Here is a 25000-nt window from a genome sequence, read left to right as displayed (position 1 = left end):
GACGTAGAACGACGATGTCTACGACGAAAATTCTGACTCGCACGATCGCGAACGAAATAACACGGGATTATCTACGCTCGCTTCGTCCAAGTGATATTAAGTGAGTAAGGACAGACATTAAGACGTATAAGAATTCTACTTATCCAATGATGCCGGTTTTTATCGGTTCTTTTTATTATTGTCAACCTAATCAATCTATCAATTTTCAAAAAATGGAAAGAACTCAGGAAGAAAGATTCCCCGCTAGAAAGTTATTCTTTATAACTTACCCTTCGTAATATCTTTATTAACTTCGTGAAAAGTAAATAGCGTTATAAGAAAGTCAATAGATCCTAAAAAAACAATGGAAAGATCTATATATCCGTGCCCTCCCTCGCCCTCCTTCCGTCGCCGTTTATCCATCGAGATTCTTTAGATCGTGAATTTCCCAAGTCCATCGATGATAAAAGATACTAGGGTGCAAAAGTAAATAGCACGATACCGATTATCGGACTTACCGATTGAACATATTTTGGTGGCCAGGAGGACATTAGCTGTTGATCAGCGGTAGACGTCGAGCGGGACATCCGGGTCGGCAGGTTCTCGCGAAACTGCAGCTACGATCTAACATCCGGGTCATAACGCGCTACTACACTGAACACGTGGATACTGGCGGAGGCTGCATCTCCTACCTCCTCCTCACCATTACCACCTCCACAAACACCTCCACCACCATCTCCACCACCACTACCACCACCACCACCACCACGACCACTACCGCTACCACCACTACCACTATCACCACCGGTAGACCACCTCTACCTTCTTCTCCTTTTTCTCTCCTCTTCCACCCGCACAAACCATTGCGCTCTCCTGTCATCTTTCTCTCTCTCTCTCTCTCTCTCTCTCTCTCTCTCTTTCTTTTTGTCTTTCTCTTTCCTGTTCGAAGTTGTTTTGTTTAATTCTCTTTCTCTCTCTCTCTCTCTCTCCAATTCCTTTCTTCGCCCCGCTCCGCTGGGTCACGATCGAGCAGTCATGTTCTTCTACCACCGCCATCGCGATGTACTAGTACCATTACTACTACTACTACTACTACTACTACCACCACCACCACCAGCACTACCACCACCACCACCACCACCAGCACCACCACCACCACCACCATCATCACCACTACCACCACCACTACCACCACCTCCACCATCATCATCATCATCATCATCATCATCATCATCATCATCAGCGGCAGCACACCACCATCATCACTACCACCACTACTACTACCACCAGCAGCATCGCCGTTACCACCTCAGCTACCAGTAATGCCTCCTCTCTTCTCTACGTGCGGTTTTGCGCGCGGAACCTCCCAACGGCCAGGACATTTTTGGCGGTCTCCTGCGAAAGTCTTTCAGTAGCCGTCACTATTACATAACCGCGATGCGATGTAATCACCTTTGCAGAATACATTCTTCTCTTCGTCTTCTTTCTTTTCTTACCTTTTCTTCACTTCTCTTCTCTTCTCTTTTTGTTTTCTTTACTTTACTTCTTCATTTTTTTTCTTTTCATTTTTTTTTCTTTTTTTTTTTTTTTTTTTTTTTTTTTCCGACGCCAAGAACCTACGTCCACGTGTTTAAGTGGACATGTTGTGATAATAATAAAACGACACGATAATTAACATTACGTTGAGATTATCGGATAACAGAATTAAATAATATCTTATTAAAATGATATACGTAAATCAATTGATATTCGTATTGTAAATATAAAAGATTTGTTTTCTTACTCGTAATGTTTTTATATCTTCAAGTATTGCTGGTGTTATTGCGAAATTTCAAAATTATAGGGCGTGCGTTTAAGAAGGTTGCAACGTAGATGGGGAGAAGAGGGAGGAAGGGAGGGAGGAGGAGGAGGAAGAAGAAAAAAAAGAAGACAGCAATGATAAAAATTGTATGCTGTTATTTATTATTATTATTATGCACGTATCAATGTAATCGAGGAGAAATCTTTATTATTAATATGAGGAATCAGAATGAGATTTTATTTATACAAATATTACATTATAAATACATTGCATAACTCGTTATCATACAGTATGTTCAAATTGATTACGATCGTATATTTCGTAGAATTATAGAAGATCGTACATTACAAATGTAATTATTGAATTTATCGATTCTAGAAATACTCACATGTATATATGTATGCATGTATGTATATATGTATGTATATATGTATGTATATTGCCATATGTTTATGATTGCTAATAACAATTTCTTCAAGAAATAATCGAAGAATTAACATAAAATAATAATATAAACATGTCGTATGATGAAGCAAAGAAATTATTTTTATTACGAATGTTTTGGATTTATATATATATATATATATATATATATATATATATATATAAATAAATAAAAAAAAAATGAGAAGCTTTTAATTCGTAAATAATTTAATTAAAAGATGCATCCATGACACATATGATGCGCACGTATCGCATGTATTTCATTTATACATACATTCTCGTAATCATGAATATTATTAATATACGATAAAGGTGTATTATCATTTACTATAAAGAACTTACTATAAGAAATTAACAAATTTCTCTCAGCCGTTCGTTACTATTTTTTTTTGTTCTTTTTCCGTTCGTTTGCTCTAAAGTAAAATAATTGATTTAGATGTTATAAAAAATACAATTATCAAGTAAATAATTAAAAAGAATATGTAAATGCATATATTATAAAATATCCCATTAGATTCTACATTTTCGTTGTATGCTGGAATGGCATATAAATGATTCACCAAACGAAGCACAAACAGTATAATTGCATTTCCATTGGCTCAACAGCATATATTACGTGCACATTTTAAATAATTAAATTCATATAGGAAACACTCGTGCACATTATAAAACATTACATCGATTTTTAAATGGAAAGAACGTATGATCAAATAGAACTAATCATTTCGACAAAGTTAAACTTTGTATATAAATGTAATACTCGAAAAAGACAGGTACAACATTCTTTTTTTTCCTCTGCATATATATATATATATATATATATATATATATATATATATATATATATTTATATATATATATATATATATATATATGTAAAAGTATTCAGAAACAAGTTATTTATTTAAAAAAATTATGTTAATCCCGAATCAAAATATTATTTCTATATTTTGTTGTTATAATATTGCCACGATAATTATTATATAAGTCGAAAATTATTTCACAGATATTATCTCACAAATATTTGTTGGATAAACAAAATATGATAGAAAATAAATATGAAATAAACATTGTTGTAGTATAATCCATTGTCCGTCCAAAATATTAATCTGTACATATACGAATATATGTATGTAACATAGCACATATACGAAAAGAAGAAAAAAAAAAAAGAAAAAGAAAAAATGGGAATTCTTTCTTTCATATTTACTAGAAACGTATAATAATGTAGTCTTCTTTGGCACATTCACTGAAAAATCTAAAAAAAAAAAATAAATACTTGCTTCTTAAATATGATGTTAATCAAAGGACTATAAAGATCTAAAATAGGCTAATAAATTATGACTAACGAATTGATCGAATATTTTTAATACTAGCGATATAAAATGTGTTTTTATATTGATAATATTTAACGCATATTTTATCTAAATTAGATCCCAAAAATGCATGTTTTTGAATAGTACTGTAAATAAATCGTAATTTAATAATCTAAGATAATCGCCTGATAATTTCAGGAGCGAATAAAAAAAAAGATATTGTAAACGAAATAATTCTATGATCATATAGAATATTTCTTGATATACCATTTGATCATAAATTCCTGCAGGATAAAGTGTATTATTTACAATTTTAATATTTTTCTAACTAACTTTCACAATTTATCTCATTAATATTAGTAATCTTTTATTGACAATAATAGAAAACTAGGTAGAATTGTCGCTAAATTTCATAAGCAGTAACTATTCAATTTATGACGATAAGATTGCTATTACTTCCTAAGTACTTACGAAATATAAATGTTAAACATATTATTTTAAAAATGAGAACCTACAAATATATAATAATCATTGCAAATATACATAATGCGTGAGTGATAATAATCTATTATCTTTACAATACTGTACAATAAATCTATGCGTTTATTTGCTTTATAATAGGAACAAATCTTCTTTTTTATTTTGTTTTCTACATATATAAAAGCTTAAATTTCATTGAATAACTTTTAACCTGTGCATTATAGATTTTATGCAATCTGTACATAGTACAGAATATTTAACACTAAGTAATATTATATTAAATTATTCTTACATGTTTAATGTTCTTTTAATACTTCTCAAATCTACCTATCCCTGAGTGATGCATCATCGTTATTAGATAACATCATCATAGTCGTAGATAACAGAAGTATCATATTGAAGTAGATTCATAATTAACTCCTGATAATAAACAATGTTGTTTGAGTCTCTTTAAGTTTGCTATTAGATATGCATTTTCTATAAATAAGTCCTTTGCAAGCATATCAGCTCCGGCTAATCTTTTAGCCTATAATGAAACGATATAAAAAAAGAAATAAAATCATCCTTATTTACAATCTTCTACTTAAAGGGGTAATATATAAAAATAAAAAAAAATAAAAAAATAAAAAATTAAGCATACCTGTTCAGTATTTGCTTGAATTTGAATTTGTAATTTTTCTTGAGTATTATAAAGAAGACACCGTAATTCAGATACCTCTATTTGATGCTGAGACAAAGTTTCTATAAATGAAATTTAAATATATTTCAAAATAAATCCAATTAATTCGACAAATGTTACGTTGATTAGAAATCTCAATAATAACTTACGATGCAATACTTGTTCTATATGATGTTGCCGCTGTATAAAATATTCTTCTAATTGGCGTTTTTTACGTTCTTGAATCTGTAATTTCATATTCAGATTTTCCAATATATTTATGTCAATATTACATACTTGTTGTTGTGCAATATCTTGCAAACCTTGACAATGTAAACTGTTTAAAGTTTGCGATTTTATTAATTCTTGTATTAATAAATTGTTTTCTTTTCTGGACATGCTATGCTTGAATTTACTTTTTTTATCTTCTTTTTCTGTAAACGTCGTACATTCAGAAATATTATTCGTTTTTTTCTCTCCCGATTCTGATTTTTCACATTTATATACATTATTTGTATCCGCTTTATTAATACACGGTAATTGATTTAAATGACAATTTTCTACGCAACTTTCTTCCTCTATAACTTGCGACATAAAATGATTAGAAGGCATTGAATTTTCAAATATATGATCCCCTTTAAAATTTTCTGTAATCTTAGATGTATTCCCATCATATTGAGGTGACCTCGGTTGCAATTGCATATACGATTCAACGTTAAACGAATCCATGGGAATATGATTGCAAAAAGTACAAGATCGTTGAAAAATGCTTTCATCTGATACCTGAATTGAAATATCAATCTTTTCAGGTCTCTCCAAATATTTCAATTTTTCAAATAAACTTTTAATCTCTTTATCTTTCTCCAAAATATCCTTCTCTGTTTGCACTTTCCATTGTTCAAATTCTTCTTCCAAATCTAAATACTATATTACAAAAGAAAATATCCTTTCAATTTTTCAAACAAAAAATAATGTAACTGTATATTAATAAAATGATGGCATAGATGTGAAACGTAAATTAAATTGTTATAAAAATTAAATTAAATCAAAATAAAAATTAAATAAAATTAAATTGTTAAAAAATTATTAAAATATAAATAATCAAAAACAAATTGAGTTACCTGTTGTTCCAAATTAAATTTTTCTTCTATAGGAGATAATCGACCACCGTTTTTCACTTTATCTACTGGACTAATCATTTCCTCATATTCTGCCATTTTAGCAATAAGCTCTGAAAATTTTTCATCACTTATTTTTTGTTCTTGTTCGAACAACTGCCTCTCTTCTTCCAATTTAGCAGCCCAATAATCTTCGCATTCTTCATATTCTGCTTTCAATAAATCAAGACTTCCTTCTAATTCTAAACATCTTTCAGTCAATTGTTTCTTCTCAGTTTGCCACCAATTTTCTTGTTCCTGAGAAACTAAATTAGTAAGAGAATTATCACTGTTAGATAAAGTCGTATTATTTTTCTTATCAGATTCATTACAAGGCACACTATGATTGGACGTTATATCTTTTTCTTTTAAATTCTTCATATGATCCGTAATAGAATATTCATCTTTGCGAGGTGGATAATCTCGAAGACTAGTTATTTTATTTTGTAATGATTTAATATCTGCATGATTACAATTGGTATCCGTAGAACAAATCATTGTATCATTACTATTATGCATCACCCGTTTTGCAGATGTTGTTTTATTACATTTAGAAACAACAAAATCTCTTAATGATTCACTTGTTCTTTCTTCGCATTCAGTCTCAAGCTCAGAAGCAAGACTTTTAGAAAAATCAATTTCTTCGGTTAACGAAAATGAATTGAACTTTGATTGTCCACAAATAACAGAAGATATTGCATCTTTATAATCACAGTTTTCACAAGAACAATCTCCACATTTTATTAACATATTTTTTAAATCTTTTATAATTTGTTCTTTATTATCTATTGTATCTATCTCCGTTTTGAGCAATTCAACTTTTTCATTGATACCATTGCTGCAGGATAGCTATAAACATATATATATATATATATATATACATTAGATAAAGCTATATATGAAAATATGAATTTTCATTAATAATTTTATTTTTCTTGATACCTATAAAAAAATATAAAATCATAAACGTAAAAATTCGATACATACAATTTCCTCTTTCTGCGAAGTCGTTTCTACGTTGGTATTTGTTTCCGATGTGACAGTAGCATCAACTGCTAAAATTATTCAATAAAATGATATTTTGCTTTATAATAAATATCACACAAAAGAAAAATAATAATTAAAATAATAAATAACGTTATAAAAATAGTTACATGGAATATTTATTACCTTCATTTTTAATTGCTCGCAAATTTGTTTCACTATCACGTGATCTTGATATCTCCAATTTTATAGTAAGTTCATCATTCTGATCGCGCAAGGAGACTATTTCTGACTGCAACTGTTTCATACGATCAATTAAATGTAGAACTTGTTCTTCCTTCTTTGCATCTATATCATCAACCTAAAAGTGATAGGGGGAGAAAAAAAAAAGATAAAAAAAGAAAAACTATAATATTAAATTATAGCGTCTTTTTTCATAAATATAATTTTTTCCAAGCGCATTAATTTATTTTTTTATATAATACCTCATCATGTTCCGCGGCAAGCATTTTAATTTGCATCAAAAGTTCATTGTTAGATTCTTTTAGCTTATCAATTTGATTTCGGAGATTTTCATTTTCTGTTTCTAGAATTTGATTATCTTGTAAAGCAGTCAAAAGTTTATTTTTATTTTGATAATTTTCTTGTTGCTGCGTTTGTAACTGTTGTTCTTTTACTTTTAAAGTAGTAGCATTACTTTCACGTTCCAAACTAAGTTGATTTGATAAATCCTTTATAATCTCAGAATGTTTATATTCGATCTGTTTTAATAAATTTTGTTTAATTTCCTCTTGCCGGAAATGATGTTCATCAATTTCTTGTGCAAGGGAATTCGCTCTCTCATTAGCCTCTATTACATCAACTCGTAATTTATCTCTTTCACCTGTTATATTTTCTATCAAAATGCTGCAAAATACAAACAATATTATTGAATAAATATATTACGATTGCAGAATTTTTGAATATCACTTTTTTATAACTTCATAATAATCCGCATTAAATTACGATAAAACAGTTGCTTATAACCTACTTCAAGTTGCGTAGTTCTTCCTTATAAAGAAGAAAAACACCTTTCAATAAACTAATATGAGGCTGAATATCTGTATTGATTATAGAATCATTAAGACTTTTCAATTCGTCGCATAAGGTAGTAACCAAATCACTTAAATTAATACTTGATGAGTTATATCCCAAATCAGATAAAAGAGAAGCTGCATCAGAAATACCAGCCATTTTCCACATATCGGTAACAATATTATGCTGAATAAAGCTGTAATTTATAATGTAAATAATTCATAAAAATTATAATTCGATTAATATAACAAATATATACATTGAGCAATCAATAAAATACTAATACAGATATATTAATACAATACCCTGAATCACGATGTTGAAGTGTATCATAATCAGATTTTTCTTCATTTGAATTTGTTAAACATTTTGAAGATATATCCTTGCAAGGAAGAATCAATTCTTCTTGTAAAATAGTTTGATTTTTAAATATATCTAAAAACTCATCTAAACTAATAAGACCATCGCTATTTTGATCAAGTTTTTCAAATATGCGTTGAGCTATCTATGGAAAAAATAAGCTTATGTTTGACTGCATTCATATATTATTACAAATTGTAAAAAGTTCAAATAAATACTTGTTTTGGAAGTGCAGAAGTCTCCCTGTGATTAGACATGTAATATTTTTCTGCAGTATCTGCATTTTCTTTGAAACATACATTCATTTTTTGCCATAAATCTTTTAATCGATTTTTATCTAATATAAGACCTATAAAATGTATTTAATATGTAAGAAATATAAAAGAAACATAGAAAAGTCAGATATAACAAAGCTTTATACAAATATAATAATTGTTATCATGAAATAAGACATATAGTGAATATAAGGATTACCTGTTTTTGTATTGCTATCATTCATATGAGATTCTTGAATTTCTGAGTTTGGAAAGTCAGAAATTTTATCATTATCATTATTTATATTTACTTCTTGCTGTAATTGTATAGTACAATCCGTGTCACCTTGAGTCAACAGCTCTTGTGTTTTGCCCAACAGAAGTAATAATCCACCTCGAAATTCTTGAAATGAAATTGATCGTTTTCCTGGAGTACATTTTTTAATACATTCCTTTAATTCATCTCCACGATTATGGAGTTGTAATTTATTGCATAAAGAGGACAGATCCTCTTCTTTTAGTTCTGTTTGTCCTTTCATCAAACAACTTTCAAATACAGCAAGAAGCTGTTGTTCATAAGGACCATTGTTATGTTCACCCATGGCATCCTTTCATTGTTCTTTAATAAATCTTGTAAGGACTTAACGGTGTATCTATATTAAAAATGAATTTATTATTTAAGGTTAAGTAATTTCATATAATAAAAATGAAGTTTAAGTATTGTAAGATATTATAGACTATGAAATATAGTACTATAGACTGTAAAATATAATCTATAGTATCTCAATTAGATGAAACATGTGACATATATTTTATAAACGATAGAATTATACTTTATCATAATCTTAATTGTAATTAATACAATAAGCAGGTTAGAAATTATTTTATGACACTTACCTCGTGTTTATCACATGCACTGTGATTTCATAATTTCTCAAGATTTATACTTAAATATGAATTTATAATCAAATAAAGTATAGTGTATAATAAATTCTAATCACAGTATTTATGAGTAATGTTAGCATAAAGAAGTCTATCTCCTCACACTTATTAACCTGTAGGTTATACCTAAATACGTTCAATACATTTGTGTCGTAAATGGTCATAACCTACTATTGTGACATACAATTGACATTGATGTACTCTTAAATATACACACACATGCATGATACACTATCATATTAGCGTACTTAGAATGATCCATAAACTCTAATTAATCCATTAAACTCTAACCAATGTAAACAAATTTATTATTATTTAAATAAGGTCAAAAAATATTTATATTTATAAATTTTATATAATCAAAAAAAAAAAAGAAAATTTAAATCGCAACACGTCGCAGTAGATTGAAAATTCGTATCGAACAATATGACAATATGACCATAAACCAACTGCCAGATTTGTACATTCGTTTGAAATTAAGTCTGATGCATAAAGTATGCATGTACATACATACGAATGACATTTAGGAATTTTAATTTATATAACCATATACAATAGAAAAACTATTCATTTGGAGTTTATTTAATTTCATAAAATTGTCGAAAATTAAATTAATTTCATTTTATTATACATGTAAATAGATAAACTGGCCTTCTTTCTCTTTTTTTTTTTTTTTTTTTTTTTTTTCCCTTCAAAGAACAACGTTTAAATAGTTAATTTTGAATACTTAAGTAAACTGAAATAAATGGAATAATACATTATCTACTAAATGTATTTATATGTAAGATTAATTTTTAATTTATTTAAACATATAAACTGAACAATAGTATTAATCATTTTTCAAAATGCAATTTTGTGTCTAATAGTTAAAAAATAAAAACATAAAGCGTAATAAATTACTATGTAGAGATATAACATACTTGGATGGTGATTGGTTATTTCCAATGTGTTACTTCTTATGTCGTATATCATGTCTCTAATTGGAGGATACCTACATATAGCTGAGTTTACAATATCACCTTAAAAATTTGGCGGCAATGAGAATTCTAAGACAACACTCAGCTAAGACAGAAGTGAATATTTATAATTGATTATTTAGATGTATCAATAGAATATTTTATGTGATAAATGTACTTTTGTTGTATATTTGAGATATGGGTATTACAGGATTACTACCATTTTTGGAGAAATCCTCAAGAAAAGCAAATATAAATGAATTTGCAGGTGAATCTGTTGCCATTGATACTTATTGTTGGTTACACAAAGGAATATTTTCTTGTGCTGAAAAACTATCATTAGGAGAACCAACAGATGCGTAAGTAATTACTTTATAATATATCTTATTATCAGTTTCAATATGATATATCTTATTATCAGTTTTTTTTTTTTTAATATTTAAACAATTAATAGTTTGGCCAGACATTCATTTTTACTTCATCTTAAAATATGATTAACTTTTAATTTTTAACTTTTAGATATATAATATATTGTATGAAATTTATAAAAATGCTTTTAAAATATAATATAAAACCTATTCTTGTATTTGACGGACGACATTTACCAGCTAAGGCAGATACTGAAGCCAAAAGACACGAGTATGTAACGTTTTATATCATAATAATGTTTACATATTATTGATATTAATATAAATATATTATATATTTCTAGAAAGAGAGAAATAAAACGTCGTCAAGCAGCAGAATTAATACGTAGTGGACAAACTGCAGAAGGCAGGAATTTATTAAGACAATCGATAGATGTAACACATGAAATAGCTCTGGAACTAATCAAAACATGTCAAAGTTTAAATATAGATTGCATCGTAGCTCCATATGAAGCTGATGCCCAATTAGCATATCTTAATATTAGTGGTATAGCAGATATTGTTATTACTGAAGATAGTGATTTAACATTATTTGGATGTAAAAGAGTTAGTGATTTTTACCATTTTCTATATAAAGAGATAATGATTTTAAACAGAAAAGAATGATTAATGATACATTCTAATCGTAGGTGTTCTTTAAAATGGATGTGAATGGTAATGGTATACTTGTTGAACAAGACAAATTGCATCTTGCTATGGACGTGAAGTCTACGGACTTTGATATGGATAAATTTAGATATATGTGCATTTTATCAGGATGTGATTATTTACCTTCACTTCGTGGTATAGGATTAGCTAAAGCAAAAAAGTTTATTCAAAGTATGAATTCAAACAGTGATATATATAAGGTCAGTTTCTATCTGATATTATACTATAGTATAATCTATATAGTGAGGAGAGAGAGGTAAATATTATTATTTTTACAGGCTCTTACTAATTTAGGAATTTGTCTTAATATGAAATCTTTGACAGTATCAAAGGAATATAGAGACAACTTTATGAAAGCATTTGTAACATTCAAACATCAATTAGTATTTTGCCCTTTACAAAGAAAACAAGTACGTTTAAATTCTCCTTCAGCTGACGTTTCTGAAGATCAGTTACATTATGCTGGAGAAGAGATAGACCCTGATAAAGCATTACAACTTGCTTATGGTAATTGTGATCCATTCACATTTAAAAAGCTTCATGACTTTGATCCTGATAAAAAACAGGTACAATACATGGTTAAATATTTTATTCTTTCTAATATTACATTGTATTTATTTTTCTGATAATTTTCCAAAGAATTTGAATAAGGTGAATCCAAAAATGTTAATTACAATTACAAAACACATAAGCATTTGGTCGTGCAATTATAAACCAAAACAAAGTCCAAGAAACATATATAAAAAAGAAACAACAAATTATGAGCATCACTTGTCTGTAAAAGAATTTTGTACTTCGGAAAAAAAATCTGCTAATCTAAAGAAGAAAGAATATCCTGGTAATATTTATATCATATTTAATTTATACGAATTATTGTTTTAAATTAATTTAAATGTTTATTTTATTTTAGATGTAAATATTCCAGATTATCAAGAATTAAACGAAAAAGATATTTTAGACACATATAAATCTGAAGAAAGTATTGAATCTGAAAATGCAATACATTTAGAAAAAGAGAATGTGTCTGATGTTAATGAACAAAAATCTCCAATATTAACTAGAAAAACGAATCCATTTGTTAAAGAAGTATCTAGTAATGAAATATCTCCCAGTTTATTATTTAAACGAAGAAGTAGAATAAGACCTGGGCGCACAATAAACTTTAGAAAAACAATTATTGATGAGAACGTAATTACAGAAAGTAAATTTTTTACAAATAAAGACATAGATAAAAATAATGCAAGAAATAATGATAATGATGTTAATTTTGAATCTGATGAATTATGTATAAGTCATACTTCCAAAAAGATGAAGATAGAAGTAGATGATAGAAAATGCGATTTAAAATATTTAACAGAATTTAATAATCTAGATAATACATATTCCATAAATACAAAACAATCAGAACAGAATATATTAGTAAATGAAAATAAGAATGCGATTGCTAACAGAAACATGACTAATGAAGAAACATTTACAACGCAAGATATGTGTTCTCCAAATCATACATACGAGTCAAAAATTTTATTTACTTCAACGAACGAAGTGGAATATATAAATTTTAATGCAAATGATAATATGAATAACGATAATCGTAATATGCCACAATCAAACAGTCCTACTTCAGAATCTGATTATTCAGTTAGCCAAAATAGTGTAGAAGATAATACAAATAGTTCATTTAAATTTTCAAGTATTAAATTAAATCCATCAAATGACATTCACTCTAGTAAAACGATAAAGAAGCAACTAACAAGCTTCCAAATGGTTTATATTTATTTATCTACAACAAGAATATCATAAAGATATATTTATATGCAAAAAATACCTTTAATCTTTAATTTTTAATATTTTTCAGAGAACCAACAGAAAAAGCACAACCAAACGAGACCATCGAAGTAAACAATTATCTTCTGAGCATGGACAACTAAGTTTATTAAATATGTTTGGATTTGAAAAAAGTAAGTTTCTTCATTATAATTATTTACATGTTATATATTTATAAAAAGTTCTATATTATATTTTACAGAGCAAAGTTGAAGTACTGAAGTTAGAATTAAATAAATTAAATCTGAACTATATATATATATATTGAATGAATATTTAGAAAAATATTGTTATGCATCTCTGAAAAAAAAAATTGCATTATATTGTTATAGGCATTATTTAAATTCTATATTAATAGCACTACCATAAGTACATCTACTCTTGTATATTTTATAGGAAATAATTTATTTTGTATCTATTCCTCCCAAGGTCTTGATATTCTTACATTTTTCCAATTATTGATATCCAGCTAAAATTATAATAAAGGATATAATATTTAACTTTGTAATAAATAAAAATTAAAAAATAAAAACCATTTATAATTTTTTTTTTTAAATTACGAAACATTTATTTATAAATGCATATCTATTGAAAATAAAATCTGACTGCTTTTTTTTAAAAAGTAGGAATATAAAAAAAACTTTCATAATATATAAAAAATATGAAGTAAAGTTTCATTAACAAATAAGAACTATTTCTATAAAATTTATCTTATCAACGTATTCTAAAATATTTACATATATTGCAGTATATATTTACAATTTGTTGTAACATACCTCTTTAATTTTTTCAAATTCAGATTCTAAAGTAACTTCTCCTGGTTTTTTTACTTCAATACCTATTCGTTTTGCTTCATGGTAATAAGCCCGTCGCTGTCTGTATGTATATCTAAAAGAAGAATCTCTTATATTAGCAAAAGTTAAAGACATAGAGACAAATTATAACTTAAATTATGTAATTATGAATGGTCAAATCTTAAGTCAACTTATAATTCCATTATTTTTGTTTTACAAAATAATATATATATATATATATATATATATATATATGTGTGTATATGTATATATACACACATACACGAATTCTTATATACCTTATTTGTGTAAACTCTTTGAGTCCAAACGATCCACCGACGACTAAAATTATGAATGGAAGACCATAGCGAAATGTTTTACTTCGAAATAATGACATCACGTTAATCAATAAACTTATTCCTTAATAAACATAATAACAAAGTTTATCAAACTGTAGCAATAAAGTAATATATAAAATGTACTTTAAGCTTTATCATATGAATTATTATCATATTATATTATTATCATATGAATTATTAACCTTATTCTTATAGGTTACGACCAAAACTAACCTCTTCAACTTCTACGTTAAGAGATCTACCAATCAGAATCGACTATTCTCCTCTACGTATTTTAATTAAAGATGTAAGCCGTAGCGATGAAAAAAAAATGATATTATTAGTATTTACTATTTACTCCTTACGTTAATGCATGTATAAAGATTTTGCTATTAATATACGAACTCGATTCTATTAAGCATAAAATTAGGTGGGGTCAGCAATACATCAGTATTATTTTTTTCTTTATATGTTAGAAATGAAATTAAATGTAATCAAAAGTATAATCTAGGTTACATCAGTCCAATATATTTTTCTAAAATTAATTAAATATGTTATTTCATTCTCATCTAAATACACTTGAATTGATACAATCGTTAACTTCATTTTGACTTCGTTTTGACTATTCAGATATTTTTATATTTGGAGACAAATAACGCGATAATACATCGTCAAGCATACGTCACATCGTATTATGATTGTCAAGTATACTGTTCTAGGGATTTTTCATTATGATCGTCATCACAACTCGCCATTTACGTATGCTCAATTATTTCATGAATACCAACCTAAATTATTGTCCCAACTAACAAATTATTGGTTGGTGGATATCTCATAGAAATGAATCCTAATAGATGGCTATTCTCCGAAAAGATAAAAGAATAAGAAGAAAATAAATTAATTTTTACAATAAAAAATTACAGTATCGATAATTTATGAGGAATCGAAATTTTCAATAGTATTTTAATGTGAATTGAGATTAACAGTTTTTTTTAACTATAATAAGTTCGAATAAGCATTGTTCATTGGCGACAGGTTGATCGCCGATCGATGTTTTTGATTCCTAATTAGAGAGAATTATATGTACGCTTGATCAAAAACGTGATAAAAATAGTGTCAATTTTTAATGAAGAAAAATACATGTTAGGTTAGAGTGAAATTGAATGTGTACAATATATTCATTTAAACGAAAATAATTATTAAACTGTTTCAATTCTAAATGTGTATAGTATCATAAATATTACCAATGATAATTAATCAAATTCCGTGTTTTGTTGACACTTGAACGAAAACGAAACTCTGGTCTTCTGTTTTGGATATGGTCAATCAAATGGATAATACAAAAACTTCAAGATACGGATTAATATCTTGGAAATTAAATAAGAAGCCTTTGGGTTTCTTATGGAAACGTCATTATCGTGAAAATGTCATAAAAGTAGATGAAAATAAATGGAAGGGAGAAGATCCTAACACTATCAACGTTGCACCATGCAAATCACAAAATAATAATACCAACAAAATACCACACGGTTTTTTTGGAAATATTAAGAGACATTTTGCAATCTGCAAGGCTAAGCAAAAAGTAAGTATATATATATATATATACTTACTTTTTTTTTTTTTTTTTTTTTTTTTTATATTTATATGTATATATTCAATGTTATAATAAAATTTTTGCAGGCAAGCAAAGCTATCACAGTTGATCATCTTTATGAGGCCCAACAAATAATGTATACAGTTGATAACGACAAGTCAGCAAAATCTTCTTTTTACATTGACACGCCGCTAGTCGAACACTGTCTTCCTTCTATAAATATTGATAATTTACAGGCCAATATTACACAAAGTACTATAGATGAAAACAAAGTTAATTGCAATACTCAATTTTCTTCGCCTTTAGATTGTGAGACAGATATTTATTCAAAAGAAGAAACAAAAGATTTAGATGTACTTGATGGAGAATATCATACGAAAAATAAAATGCATATTGATCCATCAGTAGAATCCCCAGCATTGCGTACTACAGATGAAAAACAAATAGTACAATATACGAGTAATACGGATGGAGAAAATGATATGGTAATAAACGATGAAAGTAAGTTGAAGGCATGTCTTACAGAGGAATTATTGAAATTGAGCAAATATGGTTGGTATTGGGGTCCCATATCTGGAAACGAGGCTGATATTAAACTCATGTCAGAACCAGATGGTGCATTTTTAGTTAGAGATTCATCCGACGACAGGTACACTATCATTTTATATATATATATATATTTCTTTTTTTTTCATTTTACATATAAAAAATATATTTAATTTGATATTTGTTAATAGGTATTTATTAACATTAAGTTTTAAATCATCGGGGAAATTACTTCATGCACGAATAGAACACAGTAGAGGTATTTTTTCATTATGCAACCGTGGAGAAAGTAAATCTTTTACTTCAATAGCTGCTTTAATCGATTATTCTATGAACTTCAGTGAAACGGCAGTTATTTGTTATTCAAGACCTAAATATCCTGGTTGTCCATCGTTTCCTGTAAGGCTAACAAAGCCAGTTAGTAGGTTCACTCAAGTAAAAAGTTTACAATATCTTTGTCGTTTCGTTATACGACAAAATACAAGATTGGACAATATTCACAAATTGCCCTTGCCAAAAAGCATGAAAGGATATATAGAGGAGGCGCATTACTAAGACACGAAACGATGCAATTAACTTAATACTTTAATAATAAAAACTTTAATAATACGACAATTAAAATGTCATGTGATAATTTTAGAGTATTGCTGAAAAGAATTAAATTTATATTTAGAGATAAATTTTTTATGTGCTTTTGCACATTTACATAACAAAAGTATTGGCAATGCAAAAAAAAATGTGAAGGCACAATCGAAATAAATGCATTTGTTAAATAAATAGATATGTATATATATATATACATATATACATATATATATATATATATATATATATATATACACATATATAAGATTTGATAGGAAAATATATTTTATGATATCTATACGATGTAGTACAAAAGTTGCATTCTATAAACTTGAAATAAACAGATGGAACATATGTATATATTGCACCAACAATATCATGTTTATCTACTATCAATACAATCATTTATACGCACATATTAGATTTTATTTCTATAGATTAGATTAAATAATAAATCGTGAAATTCTTAATATCTGTATTTTGATAAAAACTTATTTTTATTTGTTTCTTTTTTTGTTTGTTTGTTTTTTTTTTTTTTTTTTTTTTTTTTTTTTTGGTGCAATATGAATGAACTCGATCAGATTCGTAAATGTATCTGTATAAATTCAACGTAAACGTGGTTTACTTCTTAAGATTACTCCATTTATTAATTTTGATCGATAAATTTATAAAAACTAATTATTAATGCAAATTACTTATAGGCACATAGTTTGATAATGAAATATTGATATACTTTGAACGATGCGAGTTATACAGAAAAATTATGAATGACATCGCTGACTCCTCATGTTTATTACTCTATGTATTCTCTCTATCACTATTGTATAGTCTTTATAAATATCACATACAAACGAACGATTCATGTTACAACATCGCTTTTATGTGATAAACGAGTAATAGATGTAATCTCGGCTTTACAAATTATTTATCCCCTTTTTAAAAATTCTCAATCATTGAGAATTGCTTTTTGCAATTGTTAAAAATAAATTGTCGGCAAAGGAAAAGAAAGATATTTATTTTATAAGTTGAATTTATATATGTGAGAGTATATTAAAAATCTCAATAGGAATTACTTTGTAAAAAAAAAAAGAAAAAAAAAAAAAAAAAAGAAGAAGAAGTAATATTTGTAAAGAAGCATATATTCTCTGATCCCATTTATCTTTATACATATAGCTTCAATAAAATGTTTTTAATAAATGACATTAAAAAAATCATTAAAAAGCTAACATAATAAATATATTCGACGTTTATATCATTCTCCAAACATTCCCAAAGCTTTAACGACGAGATATTAACGAGTGAATTGTAAATGTCAATTAAAATTTATAATATATATTTTCATGAACGATAAACACGAGACGAAGAAAATTCGTGCAATTGTAATTTCGATCGAAAAGTCGTATGAACGATGGAAAAAAAAAGAAAAGAAAAGAAAATAGAAAGACTTAACAAGATCGAAAGAATCATAGAATTTTGATGATGCCGGTTGTCGAAGGTGGATTGGTCGATCGTGGCGCATATGTCGTCGTCTCGTCGCCGTTTGTTCTCTACAAATCGAGGAAAGATACGAGTAAGAGAACGAATCGCACAACAGCAATAACAGCAGTAGCGACTGCAGCAACAATAACAGCAACAGCAACAGTAACAGCAATAGTAGTAGTAATATAGTAGTAGTAGTGTAGTAGTAGTAGTAACAGCAACAAATAGCAGCTGTGACGGTGACGGCGACGTCGACGGTGGTGGTGGTGGAGGTAGTGGTGGAGGTGATGGTGGAGGTGGAGGTGGAGATGGTGGTGGTGGTGGCAGCGGCGGTGACAGTGACGGTTACGTTGATGGCGGCGGCGTCAGGGGCAGTAGTGTCAAATTTATTGTTAGATGCCGCATCGTGAAGCATCGCGAAGTATCGTCCGTACGTCGGTGATTAACGTCAAAACGTCGGCGTGGTCTGCTCGCACCACAGGTATGAGCACGTAACCAAGAGAGAGAAAAAGAGAGAGAGAGAGGGAGAGGGAGAGAGAGAGAGAGAGAGCGCGTAATATCGACATGAAGAAAAATAATAAATGTATACGAGCGCGAGTTTTATTTTCTCGAATGTACGATATCAATGAAGAAATAAGAAAAACACATGAGAGAATGGTAATAAGATATATTCGAAAATGTGAAAGAATAATCGGCGATCATAGTCGATGAGGAAACGAAAAAGGAGAAGGAAAAGGCGGAGGAAGGTTTTCACCGCGCCAACAAGTGATACACGTAACACCGTTACGTGTTCAGTAAGGAAACGTAAGATAGTCACCTTTTAGAGAAGAAAGAGAGAGAGTGTGTGTGAGAAAGAGAGAGAGAGAGAGAGAGAGAGAGAGAGAGAGACATACAGAAGAAGAGAAAAAGGGATAGATAGGCAAATAAAGAGAAATAGAAAAATAGTGTGTATTGTGTGTGTGAGAGAGAGAGAGAGAGAGAATAAATCAGTGAACTAAGAAGAGCAAGAGAGAGAAGAGCATTACGAGCCGACGAGTCTCACGAGAAGAATCATCGAAAATAGGAGAGGAGAAAGAGTAGCGCCACGGTGCGTCGATGGGACGCGCCGTGCAAGGCGTCGTGAGACGGCCAAGATACGAGAGAAACGACAGTAACATTTATCGAGAAATACGAAAAAATAATAACGTTGAGTACGACACGAGAGAACGGACGAAATCTTATACGCCGTTACTCAACGTATTTTCTTTACCGGCAAAAGTTTCCACTGTACTTTTCGATATTGTCATTTATGGTCTTTGGAAGTTTAAAGGTGACGACGCGTGTCGACCAAGTGATTACGATAGCGGCTATGATAGTAGTGGAAGAAATGATTGTGGTGGTAGTGATACCGCGAGGTTGGTTTTGGTGGTGGTAGTAGTGCTGATAGAAGTAGTAGTGTTGGCTCAAGTAAAGATAGTGATAGTAGTGACGGTGGCGGCGGTGACAGTGACGGTGGCGGTCGTGTCGTTGTCGGTCGTTTCGACGGTCGTGCCGGCATACGCGTTGATCGTTCCACGAAAAACATTGAGGACCGTTAACAGGAATAGAAAAAAGGAAGAACGAGAAAGAAAAGTCATAAGAATAGTGCTCAGGGAGGAAAGTTGTGAACGATTATACGAGAAAGGAGCGTAACGCGACGACGACGGTAGACGCGAGCATCGCCGGCGCGACCGTCACCGTCGCCGACCGTCGCTGTCGTCCTCGAAAATTAGAAAAAGAAAGAGAGAGAAGAAAGGAGTGAGAGAGAGGGAGGGAGAAAGAGAAAGAGAAGAAGAAAGAGAGAGAGAGAAAGAGAGAGAGAGAGAGAAGAAAGGAAACAAACAACAAGATCCTCCGTTAAAGGATCTTGAATGCAGTGGTGCGCGGTGACTCCCAAGGGCCGCAAGACTCCCTACGACGACGACGACGATCTAGAGGAAAAGAACGATGAAAGAAAGGGCGACGTTGACGAAGATGAGGAGAGAGATAACAGAGACGGGAAAAAAGGAGGAAAGTCTTGTCGCGTGATCCAAGTTCCTTTCTCTCTCAGTGAACCTCGAAGATGTCGTCGTCGTCGTCGTCGTCGTCGTCGTCGTCGTCGTTGTCTTTTAATCTCAGGTTACGGCTCGCCTCGCGATGGAACCTCGATCTTAGGTATTACGACGACAATCTCGAGGAAGAAGAAGCTGCTCGGACGATCAAATAGCATAAAAGAAGAAGGAGAGGAAGGCCTGGAGTTAAGCACGCGAGACCGTGCACGCCACCGCTGCCGGTTGCCAATTCTCTGAGTCATATCCGTGAATTACTCCCTCCTCCTCGACCTCCACCTCACCCTCCTACGACCCTTTACTCGAAGATGAACTCCATGCTGTATACCCTCTACGGGTTCGCGATATTTTTTATGATATTCTGGTCGGGCATGTGGATAGTTCACATGTTGGCTTTAATAGCCGGCCGTTGGAAGCTTCATCGAAAGATCGCCCAAATGCCGAGCTACGAGACTCCTCTGCCTGGTGTTTCAATCATAAAACCATTAATGGGAGTAGATCCAAATCTATTCAATAATCTCGAGACATTCTTCACGATCGAATATCCTAAATATGAATTGCTCTTTTGCGTCGAGGATGATTCCGATCCAGCTTTGATGCTGGTAGGGAAATTAATTGAAAAATATCCCCAAATAGAGACCCGAGTATTCGTCGGCGGTAGGAACGTCGGGGTCAATCCAAAAATCAACAACATGCAGCCGGCTTACGAGACGGCTAAATACGAGTTGGTACTTATAAGTGACAGCGGTATAAGGATGAAGGAGGACACTCTATTGGATATGGTTAATCACATGACCGATAAGGTCGCATTGGTACATCAAATGCCCTTCACGTATGATCGCGACGGTTTCGCCGCAGCATACGAAAAGATATTCTTCGGTACTGTACAATCGAGAATGTACCTGGCAGCTGATCTTTTGAGAATAAACTGTCATACCGGTATGTCGGCGTTACTTCGTAAAGCGACCTTGGACGAGGTCGGCGGCCTCAAGACCTTCGGTGTCTATCTCGCTGAGGACTTCTTTTACGCTAAGTCATTGACCGACCGCGGCTGGCGAATAACCGTCTGCTCTCAGCCGGCCTTGCAAAACAGCGGCCACTGCGAGTTGCACTCCTTCCAGGCGAGGCTCAGGAGGTGGGCCAAGCTTCGTGTCGCCATGTTACCCACCACGATCGTCTTCGAACCTCTCAGCGAGTGCCTCGTATTAGGCGCCTGTGCCTCATGGGCGGCCAGTGTTCTATTCGACTGGGACTCTTTAGTTTTTTATCTTGTACACATACTATTGTGGTTCATGTTCGACTGGACGCTTTTGTGTGTCGTACAGAACGGGCCATTGCCCTTCAACAAACTCATGTTCGTCTGTGGATGGCTTCTCAGTGAGATCACGAGACCATATCTCTTCGTTCAAGCCGTCCTGGATCCTCTGATACAGTGGCGTTCGCGCGTTTACAAGCTCAGATGGGGCGGCGTCGCGGAGGAAGTCAAGACGAAAGTAAAATATTAGGATAGCAAATCGTTCTCTCTTCCCATCGATTTTTTTTTCTTCTTTTCTCCCTATTTTATTTTTACTCCTCCTTCCCTTTTCTTTATTTCTCCCTCCCTCTCTTCCCTCCCCTCTCTCTTCTTTCTCTCTTTCTCTCTCGCTCTCTCTCTCTCTCCCCCTTTCTCTCATTCGCTCTTGCTCTGATTCTCTTTATCTCTCTTTCTTTATTCTTTCTCTCTCTCTCTCTCTCTCTCTCTCTCTCTCTCTCTCCCCTTTCTTTAAACTATCGTTTCTTGATTCTTTTTTCTTTTTTTTTTTCTTTTTTTAATAATTTCTCTTCCTTATCGCGTAAAATCGGAGGATAGTAATACTTGATGGCATATCGCGCACTATTCTATATATTTCGCGCTACATATCTACGATATTACAGTATGCATGAAATATCTCTCTACGTACGATAATATTTTTGTCTCTCTCTTTCGAATATCGTTTATTCTTTTTCTTCTTTTTCTTCTTCTTCTTCTACTTCTTTCTTATTTCTATCTATTTTTTATTTGCTCGCAAAATGGCACGCGAATCGGGTCGCCGCGAGATTACGCGAATTTCCTTCTGAATACGATCAATAAGAAGTTTTACTGCCGACTGAAAACGTTTGATCCATAATCGAACGAAGTAAAATCTGTGAAGAATTCGTTCATATTATAGGAAAGGAGAGAGAGCTGGGTGATAAGTTATTGATCGCGAAGCGATATCGTGATATTAATAATAATAATAATAATAATAATAATAATAATAATAATAATAATAATAATAATAATAATAATAATAATAATTGTATATTTAATTTAATTCGAAACATAATAAAACGCACTGTCCTTCTCGCGACTCTGTTTAACAATTTACGATTCCAATGACACTGACGATTCTGATCGCATCGACGACTTTAATACAACTGGGGTCTGGGGCAAAATCTTGCTTAAAAGTTAGCACGATTCTCGTATCACATTATCAGCTTTGCAAAGAATAAAATTCTATCTTTCACCATACATACACACACACACACACACACACACACACACACATTCACAAACGCGATTTTTTAGATTTATATGCTTACGTTTTTGTCATCCTACAATATTGTAAATATTTTGTTTCATTATAAATTTATCGCGGATCAGACTTCATCACGTTTATCGTTCTTTAACCATTCAACATCTGGATCGTTAGTCATTAATTGATTAATAACTTCGACTTTATACAATTTAATGATCAATTATTTCAATATTATTCTTAGAATGTTATTTTTAAATTCGATCGTGATATTGTTTGGCATTATTTTTTATTTATTTATTTATATATTTATTTATTTTTTTTTTTTTTTATTATATCGAAATTGTACAAACTCATAAGTTCGCATTCGTCATAATTTCATTTAAATATATATATATATATATATATATATATATATATATATATATATATATATATATGATTAGTAATGAGGAAATATATTTCGTGCATATATACGTAAATTATTTATTATGGTGAGAAACTTTGTAAATTCGGCCCTTTATTTTCCATATGCATAAGCTTCCTTCTTTATTGTTATCTTGAACGGAGTTATCTCAAAAAATAGTTTTGTACAATTTTATTATAAAAAGAAAAGAAGAAAATAAATAATAATTAATAAAATAATAATAATTAATTTAAATCTAATTGTATTGGATATGTCCCATATTACATTGGGAACTAGTTAAAATGTTAATGTAAAAAAAAAAAAAAAAAAATATAAAAGGAACGTTGAAAAAAAATGTCAATTGGATAGCTTTAAAAAAAAATAATAATAATAATAAAGATTCAATGAATATTTTGATGATTTAAAAATTCATTACGTTTATTATTCTTGAATGTCCAAATTTATTCGTAAGGAAAAATTAGAAATAATATTTTCATTTTTTTTTTCTTTTTTTTAAACTATTCAATAACACAATTTGTAGATAACATTGATAAGACTTATCAACTAAAATGTTATCACATCACGTGTTGGCTTGCCAACGTAAGAATAAATTTTAAACAAGATGAATCATTAAGGAGACAAGAAGGAATCATCGTGTATGAGTCAAACATGCACTTATTAATTCGCGATACACTTTTACACTTATTAGTTCATTACACTTATTAGTTTGCGAGGTTATTATTCCCGTCTAAATTTTCTCTCTCTCTTTTTTTTTTTTTTTTTTTTTTTTTTTTTTTTTTTTTTTTTTTTTTTTTTTTTTTTTTTTTTTTTTTTTTTTTTTTTTTTTTTTTTTTTTTTTTTGTCTTCAATTTCTTTGAGTGCATATTATAATATTATATCACCAATTCAAGTCAGCAGTATGATCGAATATATTCGTTCGTCAGCATTAAAAATATTAATGTAAATAGACATTCACAGATTATAACATACATATCATTTGTTGCAAATATCTAAATACGTACGTACATACGTAAACGATGAAAGAAAATCGATACGTAGAATATACGAAAAGTAAATCATAATAAAATCGAAAGAATATTCCCACGCATGCTATTCTTGCATCTCGATATACGTACGTACGTACGTACGTATGTATCTCTGTCTGTCTGTCTATCTGTCCTTTTTTGTGTGTGTGTGTGTGTATATATATATATATATGTGTGCGCGCGTATGTGTGTGTGTGTACAGGCATAATATAAATCAATAATTCAAGAAAAATACAGAAAAGCAATACATCGTGATAATTTTCAATATATATCATACCATTTGAACGTCAAAAAATTTTTTTCA

At 30.2% G+C, this 25000-nt stretch overlaps 5 protein-coding genes across 10 annotated transcripts in view; 3 read left to right on the top strand and 2 right to left on the bottom strand.

The window, feature by feature from the left end:
* Nucleotides 1-10079, bottom strand: part of LOC124951724 — a 20279-nt gene extending 10200 nt beyond the window's left edge. The window contains exons 1-13 of the mRNA XM_047500532.1: nt 9405-10079; nt 8728-9160; nt 8472-8602; nt 8199-8398; nt 7850-8089; nt 7305-7725; nt 7006-7180; nt 6823-6890; nt 5800-6684; nt 4849-5602; nt 4661-4761; nt 4416-4546; nt 601-774 (exon numbers count right to left, since the gene is read on the bottom strand). Coding sequence (XP_047356488.1) covers nt 601-774; nt 4416-4546; nt 4661-4761; nt 4849-5602; nt 5800-6684; nt 6823-6890; nt 7006-7180; nt 7305-7725; nt 7850-8089; nt 8199-8398; nt 8472-8602; nt 8728-9109 — 3662 coding nt within the window. The 5' untranslated portion in view covers nt 9110-9160; nt 9405-10079. The remainder of the gene's footprint in view (nt 1-600; nt 775-4415; nt 4547-4660; nt 4762-4848; nt 5603-5799; nt 6685-6822; nt 6891-7005; nt 7181-7304; nt 7726-7849; nt 8090-8198; nt 8399-8471; nt 8603-8727; nt 9161-9404) is intronic.
* A 400-nt stretch (nt 10080-10479) lies between these two features.
* Nucleotides 10480-13837, top strand: LOC124951817 (exonuclease 1). Of its 3 annotated transcripts, none has more exons than XM_047500727.1 (9): nt 10480-10764; nt 10925-11044; nt 11118-11379; nt 11463-11681; nt 11760-12047; nt 12121-12319; nt 12392-13248; nt 13340-13442; nt 13511-13837. In XM_047500727.1, exons 1-9 carry the CDS (start codon nt 10604-10606, stop codon nt 13519-13521), a joined length of 2220 nt encoding a protein of 739 aa, XP_047356683.1. In that variant the 5' UTR covers nt 10480-10603; the 3' UTR covers nt 13522-13837. The 3 variants fall into 3 exon arrangements, with proteins under 3 accessions (XP_047356683.1, XP_047356682.1, XP_047356684.1); XM_047500728.1 differs by having other exon boundaries at nt 10491-10522; nt 10617-10764; nt 13340-13837; XM_047500726.1 differs by having other exon boundaries at nt 13340-13837.
* Nucleotides 11620-15164, bottom strand: LOC124951821 (cytochrome c oxidase assembly protein COX16 homolog, mitochondrial). 3 transcript variants are annotated; one of them, XM_047500734.1, is made up of 5 exons: nt 14846-15164; nt 14644-14726; nt 14402-14522; nt 14085-14196; nt 11620-13777 (listed from the first exon to the last, which is right to left on the bottom strand). In XM_047500734.1, the coding sequence occupies exons 3-5, from the start codon at nt 14497-14499 to the stop codon at nt 13724-13726; spliced, it is 264 nt and encodes an 87-aa protein (XP_047356690.1). In that variant the 5' UTR covers nt 14500-14522; nt 14644-14726; nt 14846-15164; the 3' UTR covers nt 11620-13723. The 3 variants fall into 3 exon arrangements, with proteins under 3 accessions (XP_047356690.1, XP_047356689.1, XP_047356688.1); XM_047500733.1 differs by having other exon boundaries at nt 14675-14726; nt 14846-15161; XM_047500732.1 differs by having other exon boundaries at nt 14675-15161.
* Nucleotides 15165-15296: 132 nt separating this feature from the next.
* On the top strand, nt 15297-18591 carry LOC124951820. 2 transcript variants are annotated; one of them, XM_047500731.1, is made up of 3 exons: nt 15297-16022; nt 16121-16683; nt 16922-18591. In XM_047500731.1, exons 1-3 carry the CDS (start codon nt 15759-15761, stop codon nt 17133-17135), a joined length of 1041 nt encoding a protein of 346 aa, XP_047356687.1. In that variant the 5' UTR covers nt 15297-15758; the 3' UTR covers nt 17136-18591. The 2 variants fall into 2 exon arrangements, with proteins under 2 accessions (XP_047356687.1, XP_047356686.1); XM_047500730.1 differs by having other exon boundaries at nt 15299-16022; nt 16772-18591.
* Nucleotides 18592-20563: 1972 nt separating this feature from the next.
* LOC124951819 (ceramide glucosyltransferase) overlaps nt 20564-25000 on the top strand; it is a 7650-nt gene continuing 3213 nt past the window's right edge. The window contains exon 1 of the mRNA XM_047500729.1: nt 20564-22203. Coding sequence (XP_047356685.1) covers nt 21019-22203 — 1185 coding nt within the window. The 5' untranslated portion in view covers nt 20564-21018. The remainder of the gene's footprint in view (nt 22204-25000) is intronic.

This window comes from Vespa velutina, chromosome 9, assembly GCF_912470025.1.
Source record: "Vespa velutina chromosome 9, iVesVel2.1, whole genome shotgun sequence".
NCBI classification, from domain to species: domain Eukaryota; kingdom Metazoa; phylum Arthropoda; class Insecta; order Hymenoptera; family Vespidae; genus Vespa; species Vespa velutina.
This window is presented reverse-complemented; position numbering and strand designations above follow the sequence as displayed.